We start from the raw sequence: 23,126 nt of genomic DNA, 5'->3' as shown, positions 1-23,126 counted from the left end.
CCGGCTCAGCCGAACCGGGAGCAGCCCACCTTTGCTATTCTCATCGTTAAGCAACAGTCAAGACTCCATAGTCCAACGCCTGTGTGTGTGTGTGTGTGTGTGTGTGTGTGTGTGTGTGTGTGTGTATGTGCCAGATGGAACATGTAAGGAGTCTTCTGGCACCGATACCTCAGCCATTCTCTGCCTTTTCCCTCTCTGCATGTGTAGTATTTAAATCTCTTTTAGAAGCCACCTTGAAAGGAAGGTAGCAATAAAGGAGAATATTTGTAGCTCAGGATTGAAATGAAGGGTCCTTGGTGCTCTCTGAGATGGCTTGTTTTCTTGCAGACATTTCATTACTCTTAACTAGCAGTAGTTCAGAGAGCACCAAGCACCAAGCACCTCAGAGTAGGATAGGTTTGTTTAAAATAAAATATATTTGCACAGATATTACAAAAACATTTATAAATTATAATTATAATTTATAATTTCTTCTTCTAGAATGTATATTTAAAATGTTACATTATTTGTATGAGTAAACATATGTATGTATAAATATCAACTTGAATGGGATATTTGGAGCATTAAACTATTATTGACTTACGAGTTTGAAGCAAAGCAAACCTCCCTAATAGCAAAGTTTTTAATAAACACGACAGATCATCACATGCAATAATTCATTTGTTTTGAAGCTTACCTCCAAGACTGTCTGTAAACAATGTGAATTAGCACACAACTTCACCATGAATATATATCCTTTTATGAGCCCTAGTAGAAACAGAGACATCTTCCCCTCATTCCTTCAACCCACAACAATGGCATTGGGTCAAAAGTATTTTTTTCTAGCTATGAAAGCAGGGGAAGCTCAAAGGCAGCACGCGAAATAAAAAGGCCCCTTATCCTGTGTGTCTGTTCCGTGTAATGGGCCGATAAAATAATGGATAGAGTAGTTTTCTTCTTCTATCCTTCTTTCAAAATGGGCAGCGTTAACAGTAGCGCTAACCAAACCCTCTCCAGCTGCCCAATACGGCAGGTGGGGCCAGCAGCTGACCTGCTCGTCTGCCTGCAGGAGCCACGGGGACAGCCCCCGCCCGTCACGGTGTCAGAGGATCTGCTTCACCATGGCAACGAAAAACGGTGCCACAGCAGTCACTAAGCAGCACCATCACGTGACCATGCCCTTTAAGACCGTGTCACTTAGACCCAGACACCGCAGGCCCAGCTGCTGTCATTAAGCAAGGACTTCCTGCGCATAGTTAAGCTTAATTTCAGCCACTTTATAGAACTAGAAGTTATTTTTCACATTTGAAGAACAGAGAAACTAAGAAAATAAGCACTGTTGCCCCAATACCATCAATGTAACATTTCCCAAGGTGCTTCCAACATGAAACCCTGAGACTAAACACAAGGCACATTCTGATAATGCATTAGGTTTTAACAGCTAAATAAAAGATAAAATGAGGCACGTGAAAAGATGAGAGAGAAACCCAAGGAATGGAATTATAAAAGATGCTGTCTGGGAACCGAAACGTGAGACTCCTAACCGTTTTCTTTGTATCCCATTCCAAGGATGACTTCTGGTGCTCGGTAGTAGCGCGTCACGACGTAAGGAGTCATCATGAAGCTGGTCCCGGCTGTTCTGGCCAGCCCAAAATCTAGAATCTTCAGCGTGCAGTCAGCTTTCACCACAATATTGCTAGGTTTTAAATCCTTTGAAGAGATAGATGTGAAATATAAGATCTCCTCCAAGAAATATCAAAAGCAGGGTACAAAAAAAATCAGCTCAACTATAACCGCGTTCAGCAGCATTTCTGTGAAAATAGCACAAAATTACTCTTCTTTAATAATTTGTGCAAGTTATTACATATGTTCTTCTTTCACCATTCAGAGGGAAAATACACAGCTCTGAAATTTGCAGGAAAGGCCATTGCTGGCACTGGCCGTTCCAGGACAAGATATAACACCTTTTGCATTTTTCATTTAATAAGGAACAGGGATTAGTCATGGAACCGCTTCCAAAGCGATTCTACGCAGCAGTCCTTTCCTACTCTCCAGGAAATGAATTCAACACATTTGCACTAACTGATGGAAGTTATACAAAAAAGTAAAGTCTTCCTTCTGTGGAGGAGTTCAAGCCCTGGGTTAAGCCTTCCCAGATAAACCAGACAGAAAACAGGATGAGATGAACTCATTCTACTTTATTCTAAGGGGACCCTAACAGAATCTTGCAAGCCTGAAAGTTCAGCCTTCCTGCCACCATTTTCAGTTGGCTCGATCTATCTGGGTGGGCCCTTCCTCAGTTTCTTTCTTTGACCGTTAACCCACTGGAGGCTCCTGCAAATCCTGTCTGATAGTTTCCTAAGTAGACTTCAGGGCAGAGCCCTAATATTTCCTAATCCTCTCATCCAAATGCTTCATTGGATGCAACCCTGCTTAGCTTTTCCAAGAGCACCTCTGGTTGGCTATGCACCACCTCCTTCTGGGAACTGCACAAACAGTAGAATTCTTGAACATTTTTAATTCAGAAGACAGATGAAATGTGCTTTTTTCACAGCAGAGTCACCATTAAATCCAGAATGTTTAGTGATTAAAAAGCATCCATCTTAGAATGCAGTCACATTTACCATGTCCAGACTTAAGTTGTACCGAGAAGATGATTTAAGAATAAATCCAGTTAATTAAGAGAAAATGACACAATTACTAGTCAAGTGTTATATTTAAGAGGAAGCTAATAAAATTGGCCCAGGTGTTCTTTCAGGTATATTAATATCTACTTACTTAATAAAGATTAAAAAGATCACACTACACCTAAAATAACAGAAATGATCTCACTAACCCTATGTATGATTCCAGCTGAGTGAAGATGCTTGATGCCACACAACATCTGATACAGCAAGTAGGACATCCGTTCGTGGTCAAGCTCCATCTGGATGACTTGGCAGAGGTTGGCATCCATGAGCTCCATCACTATGTAACTTTGGAGGGGGGGGAGGGGAAACAGGCAGTGAAGTCACGGCAGAAGGTCTCATCGTATCGACAGTTGTGCGTTATTATAGTTAACACAGGCTTCCCGAAATTCATACTTACACATCTTGGAATTCTTCCAGTGATTTCTGTGGAGTGAACACGTTTAACAGACCAATTATCTATGAAAAAGAAAAAAAGGTACAGTAATAAGCACACAATTTTTGATTACAACTTATATAAAAAGTAAGCTGCAAAACTGGAGAATCTGATTAATTTAGTCTTAGAGCACTAAAATTTCTATACTGTTTGCTAATTTACACCTAGGTTACAATACCGATCAATTTTATCCTTGATGTTGAAAAACGCCCAGATTTAGAATTTGATGGTCTACAATGGAAAGAGAAAATCCTTCTCGAGTAGAGTTAGTGCAAAATTAACTTGAATAAACAAACCAGAAAACAACTCAGATGACAAGTGTATGTTGTGAGAAAAATAATACCCAAAAGAACCAATGGATTATGTAGGCAAATCTGAGGGGCCCCCCTCTTCCTTAACTATGCACAATTTCTAAAACATAAAGAAGCTAAGAGAAAATTGTTCAACTGGCTCCTAATTCAACTTATTGCCAGGTATACAGCTTTATAATATCCACCCAGACAAAAGAGACATGATCTTTGAAAAATGTCCTATTAAGGATGCAAATAAAACCAAGGGAGACCTAATGGAACAACTTTAGGCTTCAACAAAAAAGGCAGGACAGATTTGCAATAAACCAATTTAAATTATAAATCCAATACCTTGTGGTTTAGTCTTCTTAATTTACCCTTGAATTGTAAATACAGCCAAAGAATCACTTCCTGAAGTACAATTTTGATATTATTTTTAAGTCTGCACAAGTAGACTTACATTTTTGTGGTTTACACACTTCATGAGGACCAGTTCTCGATAGGCTCTTTTAGCATGTGTTTGATTTTGAAACGGTCGGCTGAGTTTCTTGATTGCAACATTTCTTTCAAGAAGCGCATCATAAGCTGCACTGTGAATAAAAGAAAACTGCCATTGCTCACAAGCATGCAACCAGGCACCGCCAGAAATGGATTCAAAAGGTACTTATCAACATTATATTAGCACAGTACATAATTTCAGTTTTGGTGAAATTACAGAATTCAATAAGGGGATACACAAGAGCTGAAGCATGAATTTTAGCCATGAACCCAAGCGGAAATCTGAAGCCAGATCAGGCAGAGTAAATTCTACACTTACTACAATATAAGCTATAATTATTTGTGTTCTTCTTCAGAAGAGTGAGTACAGGGACAGGGTCTCTCTTCTATGGCACTAAAGGATTCTGATTTTTCCAGAAAATAGAGCCCGTCTCTTCTTCAATCCTCAATGGCTTCCATTCAACATGGCTGCTGCCATCTACCTTTTTCCCTACCCAAAAGTAACACTTAAAGCATTTAACAGAATGTACCACCCTGTTGAAGCACCATCTGGAATTAAAAGCAACTTCATGTGAGGAAAAACAACCACCTTGGAATGAAAGGCCCCATAACAAAGAATCTCCTCTCTTTTCTTGAGCCCAGAGAGACCCAGGAGCCACCTCCCATGGACCAGTGATAGTCCATCTGTCAGGAAACGGGCTGGAATTTCCTCTTCTTTATTGCTTCCCATCTGAAACTCTGGTTCTCTCTAAGAAGAAGCTCCTTTGTCTGGTGGAGAAATTGGGCGGCCGGGGGTAGGGAGATTCCTCTCTTCCAGACAAGACTAGAAGTAAAATGCACAGGAAGGGTGCTGGGTGGGGAAAACACAGTTTCACTCTTCTGAAGCAGGGGTGGTCAAAATGATGGCAGCATGTTGGATGAAAGGGACTGAAAGCCAGAATAAAAGCTGGATCCTTTACGGCAAGCAGGGAGTTGATCCTATATAGCCGGGATGGCGAACCTATGGCACCCATTTGTCAGGGCACAGCTGTGTTCAGCCTTTTTTAAAGCCATTTTTCGCTCTCCCCAGGCTTGAAGCTTTACAAGAGCCTGGGGAAGGGGAAAAGAGCCTCCCCCGGAAGCCCTCCGGAGGCTTCAGCAGCTCCCCTGAAGCCTCCAGAGCACAAAAAACTAGCCCTATGGGCAAACCAGAAGTTCGGGAACGGACTTCCGGTTTGCTCGTAGGGTTGTTTTTTGCCCTCCAGAGGCTTCAGGGAAGTCTCCTGAAGATCCCTGAAGCTTCCAGAGGGCCTCCGGGGGACGAGGGAGGCTGTTTTCGCCCTCCCCAGGCTCCTATAAAGCTTCTGGAGCGGAAAAAGCATGCAAGAAATGGGGGGGGGGAGCGCCGCTCATGCATGCATGCACACTGGGGGAGTTGCACATTGTATTATGGGTATGGCACGCCCGCGCATGGCCCCCCTGCACTCCCCCTCATGGCACGCAAGCCAAAAAAGGTTTGCCATTGCTGCTATATAGGCTACTTCTTCCTAGAAAGAAAATCGACACTGTTCCATCTTTGATTGTCTTTTCTTCAATAAAAAGAGATTATTTCACTGAGGAAAATGCCTTACCATACTATCCCCTGTGCACCTGAACCAATCGGCTTCAGATTCTGGTATCGCTTTAATACAGTGAAAGTAGAATCTCCAATTTCAATACTGTAGAAGTTATTTTCACGCTTGCTTCTGCTCATGATGCCTGAAGAGCGTAAGCTAAAAGACACCAACCTGCAATGAATAAATCAACGTTTTCCAGACTCACATAAAATGGCACATTATTCTATTCTGCTTTCCTTCACTACATGAATGAAAGAAGAACATTACCAAATAACACGTAGGAACCTCAGGTACATACTTCATGGTTTATATTAGTTAAGTAATGAGCAGAATTATTTTGTGTTCAACTCCAAGACAACTTGGCTTTCATTTCTAAGCCAATCTGAGTTAAACTGCACATTCACATGAATGATTCTACAATCCCAACCTGTTGTTCCTACATCCATGGAGTCATGTCAAGAATTTATGAGTAATGTAACCTGATTTTGCAACCAATCATCTGTAACTAGGGCCGGATTTTCCTATAGGCTAACTAGGCTTCAGCCTAGGGCCTCAAGATCAAGAGGGGCCTTTTATTTTTATTTATTATCCGTGCCACATTTTTTATAAATGTTAGTACCAATTACAACATGTTTCATTTAATATATTGATATATATCACAGTAATGATGTATTTTATTATCTCTCATGTAATTTACAAACTTAAAAATGGGAGGTGAAAGGGCCCCATAAGTGGAATAGCCTAGGGCCTCTTTTCATCTCAATCCGGCCCTGTCTGTAACAGTCCCACAAAGCAACAATGCAGGAAAAACAAGACCCCCATCCAGTTCTACCCTATCCAGAGGCAGGTCACCCCAAATTACTTAGCAAAGAAAAAAGAAAAAAAAAAGGGGGGGAACCAAACTCCCTACTGAATATTTTCAAGCATCTTCAAAAGCCTCTTGTCCCACATCACCATTTCAAATTGTACCATGTTGGAAGAGGCCATTTAGCCTAATGCCATGCTTAATGTGGGAATCCAAATTACCCGACAGATAAATTATGTTTTTGATTATATACAAACAGTTAAGAGTAAAGGAATCTACCAAATTCCTCAATTGGCTGCACTACTCTTACCATTAGTGATTCTTCTTTTTGACTAAAATTCAACCTGAATCAACCTTCCTGTAGCTTAAATCCATTATTCCAAGTCCTGCATTCTGAAACGATAAAAAAAGAAGTCTCAGCCTTCTTCAATATGACAACTCCATTCAGAGATCTAATGAGTGTTATCATCTCTAATCAGCCTTCTCTGGCAAAGCTATGTTTCCAATTCTTTCAATTTCTGGTCTTGGTCTTCTAGACCCTTTTATGGCCTTCCTTGGAATTGCTTTTAAAATGTAGTGCCCAGGACTCCCAAACTTCTACCGTGCAGCCTTAAACTACACCGATCTTTGAAGTGCTCGTTCACATTCAATTTGCAATCAGCTTCTATTCTGAGATCTTTTTCACAAATAGTCTCAGCAAGGCAGGCACACCACATTCTAGACTGTGAATTTAATTTGTAGACAAAACCTGGAAGGAAATGCAAAGGACACAGAAATCACTGTTACTTTCAGCTCACTTGTCTCATCCATCAAGATTATTTTGAATTTGGCTTCTGTTTTTCTTACAATACTAGATAAGCAACCCAATTCTGTATCATATGCAAACTGATAAACCTTTTAACTCTTCACCTATGCTAACAATGTAAGTATTGGAAAACAGAGGACCCGGGGGTACATCCATGGGACATTCTCCTTAACATCTCCTTCAATGTTGTATCTATTTACCTGTTTCAGATCATTTGACATCCTTTGTTTACTGATAATTGTCCCCTCCAGGTAAGAATGAAAGGAATTACATTGTACATTTACGTATCTGTCATGCTTGGCTAATGGGAGGCCAGGGGTCCCACAAAGGGCCTTTCCACTTTGTGCTAAAGAGCCAGGAACGGGCAAGGGGCCAGTGACATTTGGAAGGGAAAGCCCCAGGCATGAATGAGGCCAGGCAGCCTCAGGTGAGGGAGAGACTCTGGCCTAGAAATTCGACTCTGGGACCGACTGGCGCTTAACGTTATTTTCATCATCATCATCATCAGCTCTGCATTCACAGGTCGCGCTGATTGCAAAATAAATAGGAGGAATCATTTAATCCACCATTTATGTTTCAGGCCAAGAAGCCATTCAATCTGCATCTCCACCATTTTACTGCATGGATTTCTTTTTCATTTCAAAACCTGACTCTAAAAACAACCAGGGGGACTTCCTTTCCAGGGCGAAGGAAGGAAGGAAGGAAGGGACCCTCTTTTGCCCCCGCCGGCAGGGAGAGTCCGTTTCCATCCGATCAGCGCCTCCGCTCGGCACCTGCACGGCCGCCCCAGCCCAGCCCAGCCGCGAAGGGAGGGAGGGAGGAGGCGGCCGAGGCCGCCGGAGGGCCAAGAAACAGCTGGGCGGGGGTGGGGCGCCGGGGGGGGGCAGCCGCAGGACGGGACGCGGGCATCCCGAAGCCGCCGCCTCTGCGCTCCTCACCTGGGCCGACCCCCTCGCCCACGTCAGACAGGCCGAGCGCCTGCCTCGCTCGGCCTTGCGCTCCGGCCACGGGCCCAGCAGCCTCCGGGCGCTCAGGTGCACCGCTCGCCGCCTCCGCGCCCTCCGGGTCGGCGCCGACAGGAAGGAAGGAAGGAGCCGCTGCTGCCGTCGATGCGGCCCCTCTGGCCGCCGCCTCTCCTCCTCTCCGCGGAAGCGACTCCGCCCCTGCCCCGCCCCGCCCCGCCCCGCCCCTTCCTCCTCTCCTCCTCCCCCCTCCACGGGCACCTGGAGCGCCAGCCAACAGGCCCGCCCGCCCGCCTGACGTCATCGCGCGCCACCTGCGCCTGCCCCTTCCGCTGCGCCGCCCTCGCGTCCCGCATTAGGAGGGAGGGAGGGAGGAAAGGGGGATCTCCACGAACTGCGCCTGTGCAGGAGCCCCCCCCCCGGGATGGGGGCGGGGTGTTGTGTGTGGGGGCGGGGTTGGCCTGCAGGCCTCTAAGATAGTAGCGTGGGACTCGGGCGGCCCCTGGGAAAAGGTCGAAACCTGGCCCAGAAACAGCGACCGCGTGGGGGGGAGTCACGGTCACTTCCACCTGAGCCAGCCGTGTGAGGCAGGAGGCCAAAACACCCGAATTCCATCCTTGGTTGTATAAACAGCGGCACAGAATCAGAATCACTTGAAATACCACAGAAACTCTTTATACTAAAGCCCCCCTCCCCTTCCCCCTGCAATCCCGCCTCCAGCTTTGGTCCCCGCGTTGCAAAAAAGATGTTGGGACTTTGGAAGAAGTGGAGACAAGAGCTGCTCAGACCATTAAAGGCCTGGAAAATAAAGCATGGAAGACTGGTTGCAGGAATGGGGGATGGACCAGGCGGACATGATAGCAGTCTCCCAGTGTTTGAGCGGCTGCCACAAAGAGGAGGGGGCCAGCCTATTCTCCAAAGCACCTGAGGGCAGGAAAAGAAGCAATGGATTGAAACTCATCAAGGAGAGAAGCAACCTGGAACTAAGGAGAAACTTCTCCAAGAGTGAGAACAATCAACTAGTACAGTGGTGGGCAACCTTTTTTTTCAACTGAGCCAAATCTCGCCAAAACCACGATTGAAATTTATTTTGAGAGCCACATTTTTAAAACCGAAAATACATAGGATGGTACACTGTTTTTAGTTTCAATAAACTCTGGCATTTGAAGCACGCAAGTTTTAAAGCTGTCAAGTTACAAGATCCTTGCATCCCTAACCCTTTAGGAAAAAAACCCCAAGGGGTCTTCAAACCTGACAGCTTTAAGACTTGTGGACTTCAACTCCCAGAATTCCTCCTCCAGTCATGTTGGCTCAGGAACTCTGGCATTGAAGCATGCAAGTCTTAAAGCTGTCAAGTTGCAAGACCCTTGCACCCCTAACCCTTTAGAAAAAAAAACCCAGGGGTCTTCAAACCTGACAGCTTTAAGACTTGTGGACTCCCAGAATTCCTCCTCCAGTCATGTTGGCTCAGGAACTCTGGCATTGAAGCATGCAAGTCTTAAAGCTGTCAAGTTGCAAGACCCTCGCACCCCCAACCCTTTAGAAAAAAAAAAACCAGGGTCTTCAAACCTGACAGCTTGAAGACTTGTGGACTTCAACTCCCAGAATTCTGAGAATTGAAGTCCACCAAGGGCATCAATCATTAGCCCAGGGATCTGCAAAATTGGCTCTTAAGACTGGTGGACTTCAACTCCCAGAATTCTGAGAATTGAAGTCTACCAGTCTTAAAAGAGCCAACTTTGCAGACCTCTGTGTTAGCCCAAAGCCTGGCGCTGGGCGGGCCTTGCTCCCCCATTGGTGGAGCCCCAAGAAGCGAGGAGGGAGAAAAAGAGACGGAGGCCAAGGAGCTTCCCCCCGCCCCCTCCCAGTAAAAATCTAACCGGGGAGCCGGGCGGGTATTTGCGGGGAAGCTCCTTGGCCTCCGTCTCTTTTTCTGCCTCCTCGCTTCTCGTCCCCGCCCGACTTCAGGATCCTCCCTAATCATTGTGGGTCGAAAAAAGGGAAAGGGGCGCTTGTTTTGAAGTGTCCGAGAGGAGGGAGGGGAGCGGGCGCCCGGCACGCAGAAGAGCCGCATTAAAATGTGTAAAGAGCCGCGCGTGGCTTGCGAGCCGCGGCTTGCCGACCACTGAACTAGTGGAAGAAGCTTCCCTCCAGAACAGGAGTCACCACCCTTTCAGACCTCAGGGACCACTAAATTCATAATTTTAAATCCTAGGCCATTAATACGAATCTGGTGTGCTGCTCACTGAAGCACCTGGACTGCAAGTGGCAGGATGGGGTCTTTTAGGCACTTAACTTGGCTCCTGTTTCTCTCTCTCTCTCTCTCTCTCTCTCTCTCTCTCTCTCTCTCTCTCTCTCTCTCTCTCTCCCTCTCTCCCTCTCTCCCTCTCTCTCTCCCTCTCTCTCTCTCTCTCTCTCTCTCTCTCTCTCTCTCTCTCTCCCAACAAGTGCCGGAAGAAGCACCCACAAGACCCAACAAGAAATGAAGTTTCACTCTGGAATATGGAGCAAATCTCCATCCCTTGCACTTCCTTTCTCAGGCCAGGCGAGGAGTGGGTGGGAGGGGTAGGTGCGTGACCAGCCATTGGCGGGTTCAGCCAACAGGAAGACACAGTAGGGGGAAGAAAGATGTGGGTTGCCGATACCCATTGCTTCAGCCAGCCTGCGCCACGCAGCACCAAAATTTTCTCATGGACCACCAGTGATCTGCAGACCACTTGGTGACCTCTGCTCCAGAGGTTGTAGGTGATTAATCAGTGGAGGTTTTTAAGAAAAGATTGGACAGCCAGCTGTCTGAAATGGTTTAGGGTCTCCTTCTTGAGCAGGGGTTGGACTGGAAGATCTCCAAGGTCCCTTCCAATTCACGTGGCTCTGCGGAATCTGGACTGGGTGGACCAAGCCAGAAAACGCAAGATGTTTAAAAACACAGGTGGAAGTCCCGTTTGCACCTGATAGATTTTCATAAGAGATTCTTATGAAAGATATTTTTTTTTAAAAGGAGGACATAATTATTCAATTATTCTCTCTACCATCCTTGATTTGAAGCCAGAGTTTTTGTACAGTATTCTGGGTATGACCTCAGTGGAATGAAGGATAAAATCGGCTTCTCTTGATTTTGACATTATATTTCTGTGGGTATAATGTTGTAAGGGGTGTCAAACTCAAGGCCCGCAGGCTGGATCCAGCCCGTGGGGTGCTTAGATCTGACCCGTGAGGCCGCCCTGGAAACTGCAAAGTACTGGCCCACAGTGCCCCTGCCAGTAAAAATGGAGCCCAGAGTGCTGCAGGAGACTGTCTCAGCCCAAAACGTAGCCTGGGAGGGCCGTGCACAGCCCTCATGCGCTCCACTTTCGCTGGCAGAGTGCTAGCAAAGCAACCTCCTAGCAAAAGTGGCATTTGATCACATGAGTAACATTGAGCTGGCCATGACCCCCTTGGTCTCCCCCAAGGTCAAGCACAATTCTGATGCAGTCCTCAATGAAATCGAGTTTGACACGCCTGTTGTAAGCTGCCCAGAGTCATTATCTGTCAGCTACCTGGCTACAAAACTTAGTTTCATAAATATATACGTAAATATAGTTTAGGATTGCAATTCCTCTTTCTGCAGCCACCTTCATTGTGGGCTGCTGTTGAGCTTATGATCTAGCAAAATACCCAGGATCTTTTCATGTGCAGCGCTCCCTGCTAGGGTCCCCCTGGACAGCTCTGCATTTCTTCTTGCTGAGGTTCATCTTCCCGGTTTCTGCCCATTCTTCCAGCTTGTCAGGATCCCACTAAATCCTGCTTGCCATCTGCTACCTTGACTGTGTTATCTGCAGGTATGATCATGATCATCTTATTTTCTAATTCCTCATTCAAGTCATTCATAGATACGTTGGTCCAAACAATGATGTTGTTAGCAAATGTAGCTGTAAACATTGACACTGTGTTACATCTGATAGGTGGTATTTGTCTCTTAACACAACAAGTGTTTAAAAAAAAAACCCCGTCTTCGTTATCAGTTGGTTCAGAGGCACTGTCCCTGCTTCCATCCAATTTTTCCATATCAGCATCTCTTTCCCAATTTTTAAAGTTGGGGTTCCCCATAAATCAATTTAGCATGGGAAAAGGAGTTGAATCTTTTTTTGTATTATATTCATAACTTTCTAATGAGGTAATTATTTCCAGAGTTTAAATATTTTTACATCCTAGTGCTGTCCATCTAACCAAAGGTGCTATATATGCATATTCCAAAATTGGCCAAATCAGAAAATTAAACCAAATTTATGTTTTCTAGTATTTAATAATTGACAATAGGTAAGCAAGATTATATAAACAGAATTTATTTTCTGAAAATATTTTCCAAATATGAAGTGGAATTTCCTCAGAATATAAATAAATTGATGAATTATGAGAAGATTTCCTATAGATGTGGAATTTGTATATAACTGATGAAATATGTATTTCCTTCACTTTTTGTTAAAGTGCTTTTTTGGTATTAATTTAAAAGCAATAAAAATAAATAGTTGAAATGTCATAAATATGTTGCAGAGAACCAGGCCTCGAACACAGCTCTACTGCGCGTCACTCAGCACTTCGTCCCAACCCCTGGAAGGACCTGTTGGCATCTGTTCACTGGCATGACTGCCCAAGCAATATTTAGTGTTATTTACTGCATTCCTCAATATTTAGAAAGCTTTTGGAACTTTTGCTAATTCAGCCTTAGTTCATCAAACTTGTGCTAATTTTGTCTTTTTACACCCCCCCCTGCCCCCCATTGTAAAGCCTGTCACTTAATGTCTCTGTCGTTTTGGGCAGCCACTTTGGTGCCATGGTTTTAAAGGCACCAGGCTAGAAACTGGAAAGTTCTAGTCCCCTTAGGCTCAGAGCCAGTTGGGACCTCTCTCTCAGCCCTAGGAAGAAGGCAGGAAACCACTTCTGAATTCTTCCCCAGAAAACGGCAGGGGCTTGTCCAGTCAATTACCACCAGGAGTCAACACAAACAAAAAAGAAGGTTTTGATCTTGGGATTAAAGGGCCAATCTTTGAATACAGAATTCTAGCAAAGGCTAAACGCTGCTTGCAGTTTCCAAAGTGCAACTGGAAAGAAAATTGCAGCCTGAACCGAAGATGACGTCACAGAGGCCCAGGGTTCTACCTCGTAGTATGGCAGTTGGAAAGCCAGCTCCACGGACCCCGTGAAGGCTCAGAGCACCCGGTCATCTTATGGGTACTATGAACTAGCACAAATGCCGTATATTGAGGGTGGGTTTTTGTTCTCTTCTTTCGATCTGAATTAAATTCCTGAAGATTAAATGAGCTTCTGCCTTTTCTATAGCTCTTGGTGTTGATGTGTATTGCCCTGGCCAAGTTTTGAAGCTAATAGCCAGAAATGCAGATTGCATGAATTAATTATAAATGATCTATTAATGGCCTAAACAAGTCAAGGGACAAAATATAATTCTTTACTTGGTTCATTTCACCTACACTGTCAATAGTTTGGTACACCAAGTCAATATGGTGGGTTTTTTTTAATTATTACTTTTCTCATAAATGGAAAATGTCTTTTATTGTAAGCAGACATTCATGTTCTAGAGGAGTTAACGCAGCTTTACAGATGGGCTAGAATACAGCTGTCATCATCCCAAGCTAGGATGGGGAACTTACATCCCTCTGAATTCGCCCTATACTGACATCCCCATTAGCCCCCCCCCCCCCTTCCCACCTCTCTGGTGTCCATGCCTGCCTGGAGCCCAGTCCCTCTCTAGAGTGAGTTGTTTGTGTTTTGCTCAGGATACAGATGAGTTTTCTCTGTTCCCATCACTTGTGCCAGCTCCGTTCAAGTCACTTGAAGGTGAGAGGCCTTCACACCTTCAGGCTTTGCACAGTAAGCTCTTGTAGCTTCTCTTCTTTCACTCAGAGTGCCCAATATTGATTCTTCTGTTCAGATGAATATGGTGGCTTGGGAATGTTAGAAGTGCAGCAAGCTATCACATGGAAGGATCCAGTCAAGACCAGGAAGGAATCGGCCAAAACCGTGGAAAAGCTGCTCAAAACCAGGACAGTACCCGTCAACCATATAGCCATCAGGTGAGGGAGGAATGGGACTGTAGCTTTCCACGACCTACAATGTTTATGGGTCTTAATACTGTTGGATGGTAGACATCCAGGGAAGGTGTGTGAACCTAGCAGCAGGAGTGCATATTTCAAGGATGAGGGAATCGTTCCAGGTTTCTTTTTTATTTTATTTTATTTTATTTTATTAAAAAAATAAAAATTTGGAACAAAGAAGAAGTGTTCCTGAAACTGTAAAATTTAACAATTAAGTCAGTTTCCTTAGGCAATGCCCCTTGGCACATGGGAATCCTTCATAGGTAAGAAAAGAGAAACAACCATATTCATTTATATCACAGTGTTGGAACGCTTTTAGATACTTTAACGGCACTAGATGAAAAGTGTTCATAAAGCCAAACTGTTGCAGCAGTAAAAGACATGTATAAAATCTATAGGTTAAATTTTGCCATTCGGTATATTTTCAAAATGTGGACATGCATTCTTTTGCTATGTTCAGGAGTAATTAAAATATACCCCATGGTTTAACTGCAAGCTGCTGCATCCTATCCATGCAGTCGTATACATTTTACTGTATTCTGAACTACTTGTACAGAAGTGAAGCTCAAGATTCCTTAGAGCACTTTGTTAACAATTACTTAAGTTGTCTGTGAAGTATAAATCAAATTCACCCGTTTTGTACAATTCTTTCCAAAATTCATGAAATTTTAAAACAGAAATATCCAGTTCAAATTGTCAAAAGCTTTCTCTGCATCTGAAAAGATCCACACAGCTTTTGTTTTTCATTACTGTATGTTCTAAATATTCCAAAATATTCAGCACCGTTCCAGCATTAACCTCTCTGCCCTAATCTCTTCATGGATATTTTGTAAGGAAAACTGGAGTCAAGTATAATTAAAAACAAATAAAAGATTTTGCTAGCTGGATGAAAAGTTACAAGTATCCCGTTTATGGGCCTATATTGATAGTCTAAGATTGTCTTCATTTGCCCTTTTTAAAGGTTGTTCATTAAGGCTTTATTTTTTAAGGAAACAGATAACCGAGCCTTCTCTGCAACCAAAGAGGATTGCCCAGGGAATTCTGAAAACATTTCTGACAGGTAGGAGTTTAAAGCCCATCGAGATTATAACCCACCCCACCCCCTCAGACTTGTACTTGCCAGTTCGTTGTTTATGTCACAAGCGCCACTGTCTTTGGCCAGGAGGTTCTGACGGGTGCGTCTAGCCCACCGACAACAGATGCCCTGCAGTCTCTCCTTTTAAAGGGGCTCCCCTTCAGGCATGTAGAAGGAAGCAGAATCTCTTAAGGCAAAGAGGCCCAGCCCCAGTCATGCCCCCTTCCATTTTGCCAGGCAGGTCTCCTTCGGCTGCCGGCCCTGTCATGCTCTCCTGCATGGAGGAGTCCCAGGCGATGGCCCGGTGGGGGAGGGACACAAAGATCGGACCTCTGTCACTGGGCTCCTTCTTAACCTCCGTATGAAGCCAGTGAGGGAAATCATCAAGAAGTTCAAACTGAAGAATCATCACTTCTATACAGGTGGTCCTCGCTTAACGACCATCTGTTCAAAAACCATTCAAAGTTACGATGGTGCTGTAAAGATAACTGTACATCCCATTTATGACCGTGTGTGACATTCCTCAGTCATTGCGGTCAGTGTGGGTTGTCCTGTGTTTGACCTGTGGTTGTTGTTTTTCTCCCTTTCTCCCTCCCCCTCCCCTTGCGCATCAAGAGAGATTGGAGGGGGTGGGTGGATTATAAGAGAGAAAGCTGCTTGCTCTTTTACACATCAAAAGCAACGCAGCTGCCCTGGCATGTGGGGCCAGGAGCCACAGGGACACTGTGCAAGCAGCCCCCGACTGTCCTGTCCTGAAATCTCCTCTTCAATCTCTCCCCACTCTGCTAGGCGGAGGACGGAGACAAGGCAAGCAATTCCCTTAGGCGATGGCTCTGTTGCCTCGCCCTCACTCACCCCCACACCCACACCCCTGCCACACCCCTGTCCTTACAAAGTGGAGAGATTGCGGAGGGATTTCAAGAGAGCAGGTTCCTCTACACTACAAAAGAGCTGCCTGTCCCAACTGGGGTCACTAAGCAAGGACCATCTGCACCTGTAGTTTCAGTTCCTTACCTCTGCCGGTCAGGGAAAGCCTCGAGGCAATCGGTAAGAGCTCTTTTAGGGTGGACCCTATACTAAATGGAGGGCCTCAACTGGCCTTCATGAACGGAAGAGGCTGCATCCCCAGCATACAAGCTGTCCCCAAATGGCACGTGCTTTGCCTCGGGCATTCACCAACTGGGACACTCGGGCGCCAGAATCCTCCTGACAGTCCCTGCCAGGCCTATTTCTTAACCCATGAATGAATCCAATATTCAAGGTCTTTATTGCTATGTTCCTTCTGAAAAACCCTTTATGGCAAAGGAGAGGGGGAAGCTAATGCTTGTTTGGAGTGGCTTTCATTCTGGGGGTTTGAATATAACCTGCAATTCTTAAATGAATAAAACGCTGTTCTAAAGCCCTCAGAGAGTTTACGCTAAGGCACAAAGAAGGCCGGAAACTCTAGGAACAGAAGGTGACAGCAGTGATGAAGATGAAGTCCAAAGGCTGACCATGCTGCCCCAAGGTATCATCCGCCTTAGTATCTGGCTTATGGGGATCTTTCAGTGCCATCGAAGGATAAGCCCTCTTCCGTCTGGCCTCCCTCCTCCCCCGTGTAGAAAGTGTGCTTTGGATTATAATGAGCAGGTCAAGATAAAGCCTCCTTCAAAGCAAGGTCTTCCCCTGGGACCATGCACTTTGTTTGGCAAGAGCAAGGAAGGGGTTTGGCCAAGTTGCCCTCTACGGATCTGAATTTTTTTTGCTTGTTTCTTTATCTCCCACCTTTATTATTTTACAAATAACTCAAATCAAGGAGGATTACCTAATCCTCCTTTTTCCTACCACCACAACAACCCTGTAAGGTAGTTTGGGCTGAGAGAGAGGGAGGGAGGGGGGTATGGGGAAGTGGGGAGACTGCCCAAAAGCTACCCAGCCAGCTTCCATGCCTAACTTGCGCTAGAATTCTTGGTTTTTGGCCTGGTGCCCTCATCACGAGACCGAACTGGTTCTCCATGGGAAATCCCTGTATAAATTCTCCAATCTCTATTACTCAGCTAGGATTCCAAGTTAAAAGGTTGCAATATTTTTTCATTCACAACTCTAACATTTTAATGTCTTCTTGTCTGGATTATTCCTGGTCTGTCCTTCCCAAATTGGTTGCCTGGCAGTTAAGGTCCTTGTTGAAACAGATTACCTGGACCTCTTTCAGTCAGGTTTCAGGTCCAATGATGAAACCCTCACAGAGGCATTTGCCCCTTGGGAATGACCTCTGGGGAGAGCCGGTTGAAGGTAGTGCATCCACCCTAGCTCTTCTTGATGTGCCAGGCATTCGCCCTTTGGGAATGACCTCTGGGGAGAGCCGGTTGAGGGTAGTGCATCCACCCTAGCTCTTCTTGATGTGCCAGGCATTCGCCCTTTGGGAATGACCTCTGGGGAGAGCCGGTTGAGGGTAGTGCATCCACCCTAGCTCTTCTTGATGTGCCAGGCATTCGCCCTTTGGGAATGACCTCTGGGGAGAGCCGGTTGAGGGTAGTGCATCCACCCTAGCTCTTTATTACTCCAGCAGCCCTTGGAAGCTTAATCTGTGAATGGAGAAGGAAGTGAGCGTGGTCTGGATAGCGCTCTAGAGGCCCTTCAGCCTCTTCTACTGGTAACCATTTTCTGATCCTTTGAAGGGCCGTCGGTGGTCAGTGAGGAGGAGTTGACCCAACTGGCCCTGGTGAAGCCAACACGGTTGAAATGTGGCCTGCGACATAATGCCGGACAACTAATCCAGAAGATTCAAAGACAAGTGGAAGAACAGGAGATCCTGAAGGAGTTTTTGGTGAGTTCTCTTTACCTCATAGCCAAACATTCGTTATTACAGTCCAGGCAGAAACAGTTTCCAGGAAATGGACTTACAGGTCCCATTTTGTATACAAATTCCTCAATTTCATTGCTGTGGTTTTCCTTCCTATCAGATTCTACAAAATGGACATGATGTTCGTTGTATGTTTAGATTGGTTTTGAACCTAGAAAAACCACACACCTGAAAGTAAAGGTTAATGGGGAGGGGGGAATCGTATCAGTTTCTAGAGCTCAATTTATACAACATACAAAGATAAATGTTAGATTGGGTAATGAAAGGCACAAAAGGCTAAAGATAACAACAGCTCTTTATTTGGTCAAGTACAGGCATCCACTGAGTGAGAGGTCTGGCAGCTCCCTTTTTAAAGGGGAGCTGTCCAGTGCTTCAGCCAATCAGGTCTCTCTCTGTTCCCGCCTGAAAAGAGAGGACCTGACTGGAAACTACTATTGTCCTTGCAACAACTAGAGGGGGAAGTATCTAACAATAAAGCAAATGTTTTATCACCACGTTTGTACTGAGCAAAGAGCTTTGGCCAATCAAAGGTTTCCAAGGGAACTAAACTAAAGCATATTTTGTTAATTGCAACATATTGAATAAGTCACTGGTTTTGTATAGTGTGCTAAGCAAATCCAAACAATCCCCATTTTGTCTGACCCCTTTCAACCACTCCTTTGACTAAAAGAAACAAGTGCTTATACCCGATTTTATCTTTGGGTTAGAGTTTAGAACACCTGAAGCCCCTGGATGACTGCCAGATTGCCAAAGCCCCAGAAAACCGGGAAAAGAACAGATACCGGGATATTCTTCCATGTAAGAAATACTTCTTTCGTTTCTTATACTATTTTCATCCCACTGAAATCTCTTGAAGTTTACAATATGGTAATTAAAAACAACAGGATGAAAAAAAAAACCACCATCCAAATCTGAAAACAAAAACCAATTTAGGAGAGTAGGGGCCACAAGACCTCCGGGGTTTGGGGAGGGATGACGTTTGTGAAAGACTGCTTGGAAAGCTTCATTTCCAGGGGGTCCCTAAAGGCCACCCAGAGGGGCCAGTCTGATCTCAGTGGGCATCCATGCCGCAGCACTGGCTCTGCTGCAAGGCCAGCACCTTCTGCTTTGGCAGCTCAGTGACAGGCTGGTGAATATCAATTTGAGACCAAGTTAAATAAGACCCGCCCAGTTCCATATTTAATGATTGGACTGCACAATGTCAGTTCTGTTGTAACGGGGGGGGGGAGGGGGGATTCTGGCTCTTTCCCCCACTGAGCAGCCATGGATAGGAGGGCAGAAGGACGGTGGCCTTGAAGGGTCCAAGAAGGGGGCTCTGCAGCTGCCATTTTAGATGCACTCCCCCCCCCCCCGAGCTGCTGCCCTATATAGCCGCAAATATATGCAGCTTTGGATCATTTTGCTCAAAAGAATAAATGAACAAGTATCACATTTTTTATTGTTTGCCTAGTTTTAAGATCACATTTTAGGCCATATTTAAGCAGGAATACTGAAATCTCAAAAGGATCCACAAATCTTTAAGCACCATTGCGTGTCAGTAGCCAGAAGTTTTTGAATTACATTTGTTGCTTAATTTATAACATCTTATTTGGGGGGGGGGAAGGGGTTGCAGCATTTTATTTCCTTACAATTTTTACAAGGTGCTTTTGAATAGTATTATTTCCAGGACAACTAATGAATTGGGAAAATCAGAAAAAACAGCATTATATATAAACATCTAAACAGATATATTGTATTTCTCTGTCAATGTCTCTGTATGAATACCTCAGCGACTGAATAAACAGAAATAGCCCACTGGGGTTGCTTTTCTTCCTCCCTCCTTCCTCCCCCATTCCCTCCTTTCCCCCCCCTCCCTTCCCTTCCTAGATGATGCCACCCGTGTACCCATTGGAGAGGCGAAGAGCTACATCAATGCTAGTTACATCCATGTGCCGGTGGGCACAGAAGACCTCTGGTACATCTCCACGCAGGGCCCGCTGCTTTCCACCACCCATGACTTCTGGCAAATGGTCTGGGAGAACAACTCCAACGTCATTGCGATGATCACAAGGGAACAGGAACACGGAGTGTCCAAATGCCACCGATATTGGCCTGAGCCGCCTCACAATTCTTTGGATTTACTTCGCTTTCAGCTGCAACTACTCAACTACCAAATCTTGGATTATTTTGTCATTAGAATCATAGAAATGATCCACAAACAGGTAAGGCACCCCAAACGCAATAAACAGGACAACTGGCAACGTAGCGGTCGGTTTTTCAATTAATAGCTGGCCAGATGTGTTTATAGCGTGGCAGCCAATGATAAGAAACATTTTAGGCATTTTAGAAATGAATCTAATCTTGGGCAAAGCAAAACATTTATAATTTTGTAGCTCAGCTGTAACAAAATTGTGCTCTGCTTGTCAGTGTGTGTAGTCTGTCCCTGAAATGACATTGCTAATAGCAATAGCAGTAGCCTTTAGACTTATATAACGCTTCACAGGGCATTGCAGCCCTCTCTAAGCAATTTACAGAGTCAGCCTGTGGCCCCCAATCATCTGGGTCCTCGTTTAACCCACCTTGGGAGGATGGAAGGCATAGTCAATCTTGAGCTGGTCAGGATCAAACTCCTTGCAGTGGGCGGTGAGTTAGCCCTGCAGTACTGCATTCTAACCACTGCGCCACCACGTATGTCCAATTGCAAAAGCGCTCCCTCTTAAGCAAGGGGACCTTTCCAGCTCTGGGGCTCCCAGGCAGAGGAAAAGGATGCCGTGCAACCTGGGGGCTTCTCCTCAGCCGGAGATCTTGGCCCAGAGGCTCAATTGCCCCCTGCCAGAGGAAGCATCCAGCAGAGCCTGTGTTGAGATCCTTTCTGGCTCTCTGGTTCTAGGAATTGCACCAAGAGTGCTCCTCCATGTGCCCCTGTTTCTTTCTGTTGCAGACATTGGAAAGGCGGGTTGTGCAGCACCTCCAGTTTACGAACTGGCCAGACCATGTGCCCCTGTTTCTTTCTGTTGCAGACACAGGAAAGGCGGGTTGTGCAGCACCTCCAGTTTACGAACTGGCCAGACCATGGGACTCCCAAATCGTTACAGCACCTGGTCAAATTTGTTCGCTACATGAGAAAAACTCACCAGTCCGGCCCGGTCATTGCTCACTGCAGTGCTGGGATTGGAAGAAGCGGGGTACTGCTTTGCGTGGATATTGTGTTGATTTACATAGAGAAGGATTTGTGTGTAAGTCCCAAAGCGAACGTGTTTGTGCTTATCCTGTTGCAAAGAATGAGAGAAAATTGGAAGAGGGTTTCCTTCTTAAAGCTTCAGCAGCATAAAATGTAACAGGCCTAGAAATACACAATCTCCACCATCCTTCAAGTGATTGGCCAGCCCGGCTGCAGCCTTATCAAATGCAAGGGGAAAGGAGGACCTTCCTTTTACCTTCTAATTTTGTTCCTCCCAGACTAAGCCCCAGATATACCAGCTCAGCTGTGAACTTGATTGGTCGAGACTGACCAATTCATAGATTTCTCAGTAGATCTTCCCCTGGTGCATAATAAATAAATACATGGATGAGAAAAATCCCAAGCAAAGGAGTCTTCCTGCTCTGTCATTCTGTCCTTCCAGTCCCAAGGCTATTCCTGCCCTCTGGAAACTATTTCTGCCTGGCTGATATGAACTGTATGTGATTACTTTAAAGGATTCTAAAATAGAAACAGCAAGAGGCACCATTTCATCTGAACCCAATGCCTGCTTCTGGGTCTGAGCTCTGCATTTCTAAAGCATTTAGAACCACTTAGAAGTTGGCTTATTTTCTCAAAGGAGTGTGAATTGCTCTTCCCAAATATCTCAGGGACCATCACCGACCAGGTATCTGGAGATCTGCAAAACTTTGTCCCTGTAACTAAAACATTGCTGCAAATTAGAAATTGCTATGTAATTGTTAATAACAATGAGACGCTCCATGCAATGCCCGTAACAAATAGCCTTTTTCTTTTCCTCATGCTGCAGTTTGACATCAAGCAGATAGTGACTCACATGAGAAACCAGCGCTTTGGAATGATCCAAACCAAGGTGAGGAATGCTGGTTCTTTTTTGCACAAGCCAGGTTAAGTATACAAAATGTGGCCACATTTTATGCTTGGGAAGGATAGGCCAGCTCCCAAGTTTGTGCCAGATTGCCAAAGGGAGCTTTAGTTCAGATTCAATCCATCGGAGTGAATCCCCCCCACCCAAGTGGATACGGGACGCAAAGCCGGTCTGCTTCACAGCATCAGATCAGATATGAGGACAGAAGGAGAAGGTGTACTCCTTCCGCCAGATGCCTGTATTATTTTGACTTGCTTTTAGCTTTCTGAGATGTCCAAACTTCCATGGGGGGGGGGAGGTGAGATGGTGAAGCCCCCCCCGCCTTCTCCCATTTTCTTACTATTCTTGGCACCTCCCACTTTAGAGGTGTGAAGATTCGAATTGATGACTTCCTTTGAGGCAGATCAGATTCCCTCTCCTTGCAGCAGGTCTGAACTTCTCTCTCAGCCCCCCCCTCCCCTTACCTAGGAGATAGGTGCTCCTATCTATTGCTTCCCTGCTTAAGTGAAGATGTTCCTCCAATGAGCTGCTGAGATGTCATAGCAAGCAAAGCCGCTGCCTGGAGGGAAGAAGGCCAAGTGGTCCGTTCCCTCCAAGAAGTTTAGGAGAACAATTTGGGAAGACACAGAGTGGATAACACATACGTACGGATACAGAGGAAAATGCTCGTATGGGAGAACAAAAGCACACGTTCAGATAATAGACAAGCAGCAAAGTAAAAGTGGACACAGCAGACGGCTGAGTTCTTGTTTATTAGAACACCAGCACTGCAATGTCTTCAAAGGGTCCCTTTCTCACTGTTTTGACCACGACAGACACCAAATAACTCTACTTCAGCAGAGACTGTGCTGAAACCCGATAGATTATCTATTTCCTTCAGCCTCTGCTGGGAAAGTAACTGGCTGTTTTCTCCTTCTTTTTACCCAGGAACAGTACATGTTTTGCTATGAAATAGCTCTTGAAGCTCTGAAGAACATCCAGAGTAGAGATTCCCAGTAA

At 45.2% G+C, this 23,126-nt stretch overlaps 2 protein-coding genes across 5 annotated transcripts in view; one reads left to right on the top strand and one right to left on the bottom strand.

Moving 5' to 3' along the window:
• The window catches only part of MAPK8 (mitogen-activated protein kinase 8), a 23,293-nt gene extending 15,035 nt beyond the window's left edge, over window positions 1-8,258 (bottom strand). For 2 of the 4 annotated variants that reach the window (XM_081946588.1, XM_081946586.1), the window contains exons 1-7: window positions 8,034-8,258; window positions 6,601-6,683; window positions 5,501-5,656; window positions 3,853-3,982; window positions 3,067-3,125; window positions 2,816-2,954; window positions 1,524-1,689 (exon numbers count right to left, since the gene is read on the bottom strand). In XM_081946588.1, the coding sequence (XP_081802714.1) occupies window positions 1,524-1,689; window positions 2,816-2,954; window positions 3,067-3,125; window positions 3,853-3,982; window positions 5,501-5,622 (616 nt within the window). In that variant the 5' untranslated portion in view covers window positions 5,623-5,656; window positions 6,601-6,683; window positions 8,034-8,258. The remainder of the gene's footprint in view (window positions 1-1,523; window positions 1,690-2,815; window positions 2,955-3,066; window positions 3,126-3,852; window positions 3,983-5,500; window positions 5,657-6,600; window positions 6,684-8,033) is intronic. The other 2 variants (XM_081946587.1, XM_081946589.1) reach the window with 2 other exon arrangements.
• On the top strand, window positions 7,499-23,126 carry PTPN20 (protein tyrosine phosphatase non-receptor type 20; the record flags this gene model as incomplete). The annotated part of the gene is made up of 11 exons (XM_081948156.1): window positions 7,499-7,522; window positions 7,828-8,129; window positions 14,011-14,125; window positions 15,136-15,206; window positions 16,622-16,728; window positions 17,879-18,027; window positions 18,771-18,861; window positions 19,930-20,264; window positions 21,063-21,278; window positions 22,050-22,112; window positions 23,055-23,126. 11 exons carry the CDS (start codon window positions 7,499-7,501, stop codon window positions 23,124-23,126), a joined length of 1,545 nt encoding a protein of 514 aa, XP_081804282.1.

The sequence above is a fragment of the Natrix helvetica genome (genome assembly GCF_964273705.1).
Source record: "Natrix helvetica genome assembly, chromosome: 3".
NCBI lineage: Eukaryota > Metazoa > Chordata > Lepidosauria > Squamata > Natricidae > Natrix > Natrix helvetica.
Note: the sequence above shows the minus strand (reverse complement) of the source record. Positions and strands in the feature narration are given on the sequence as shown.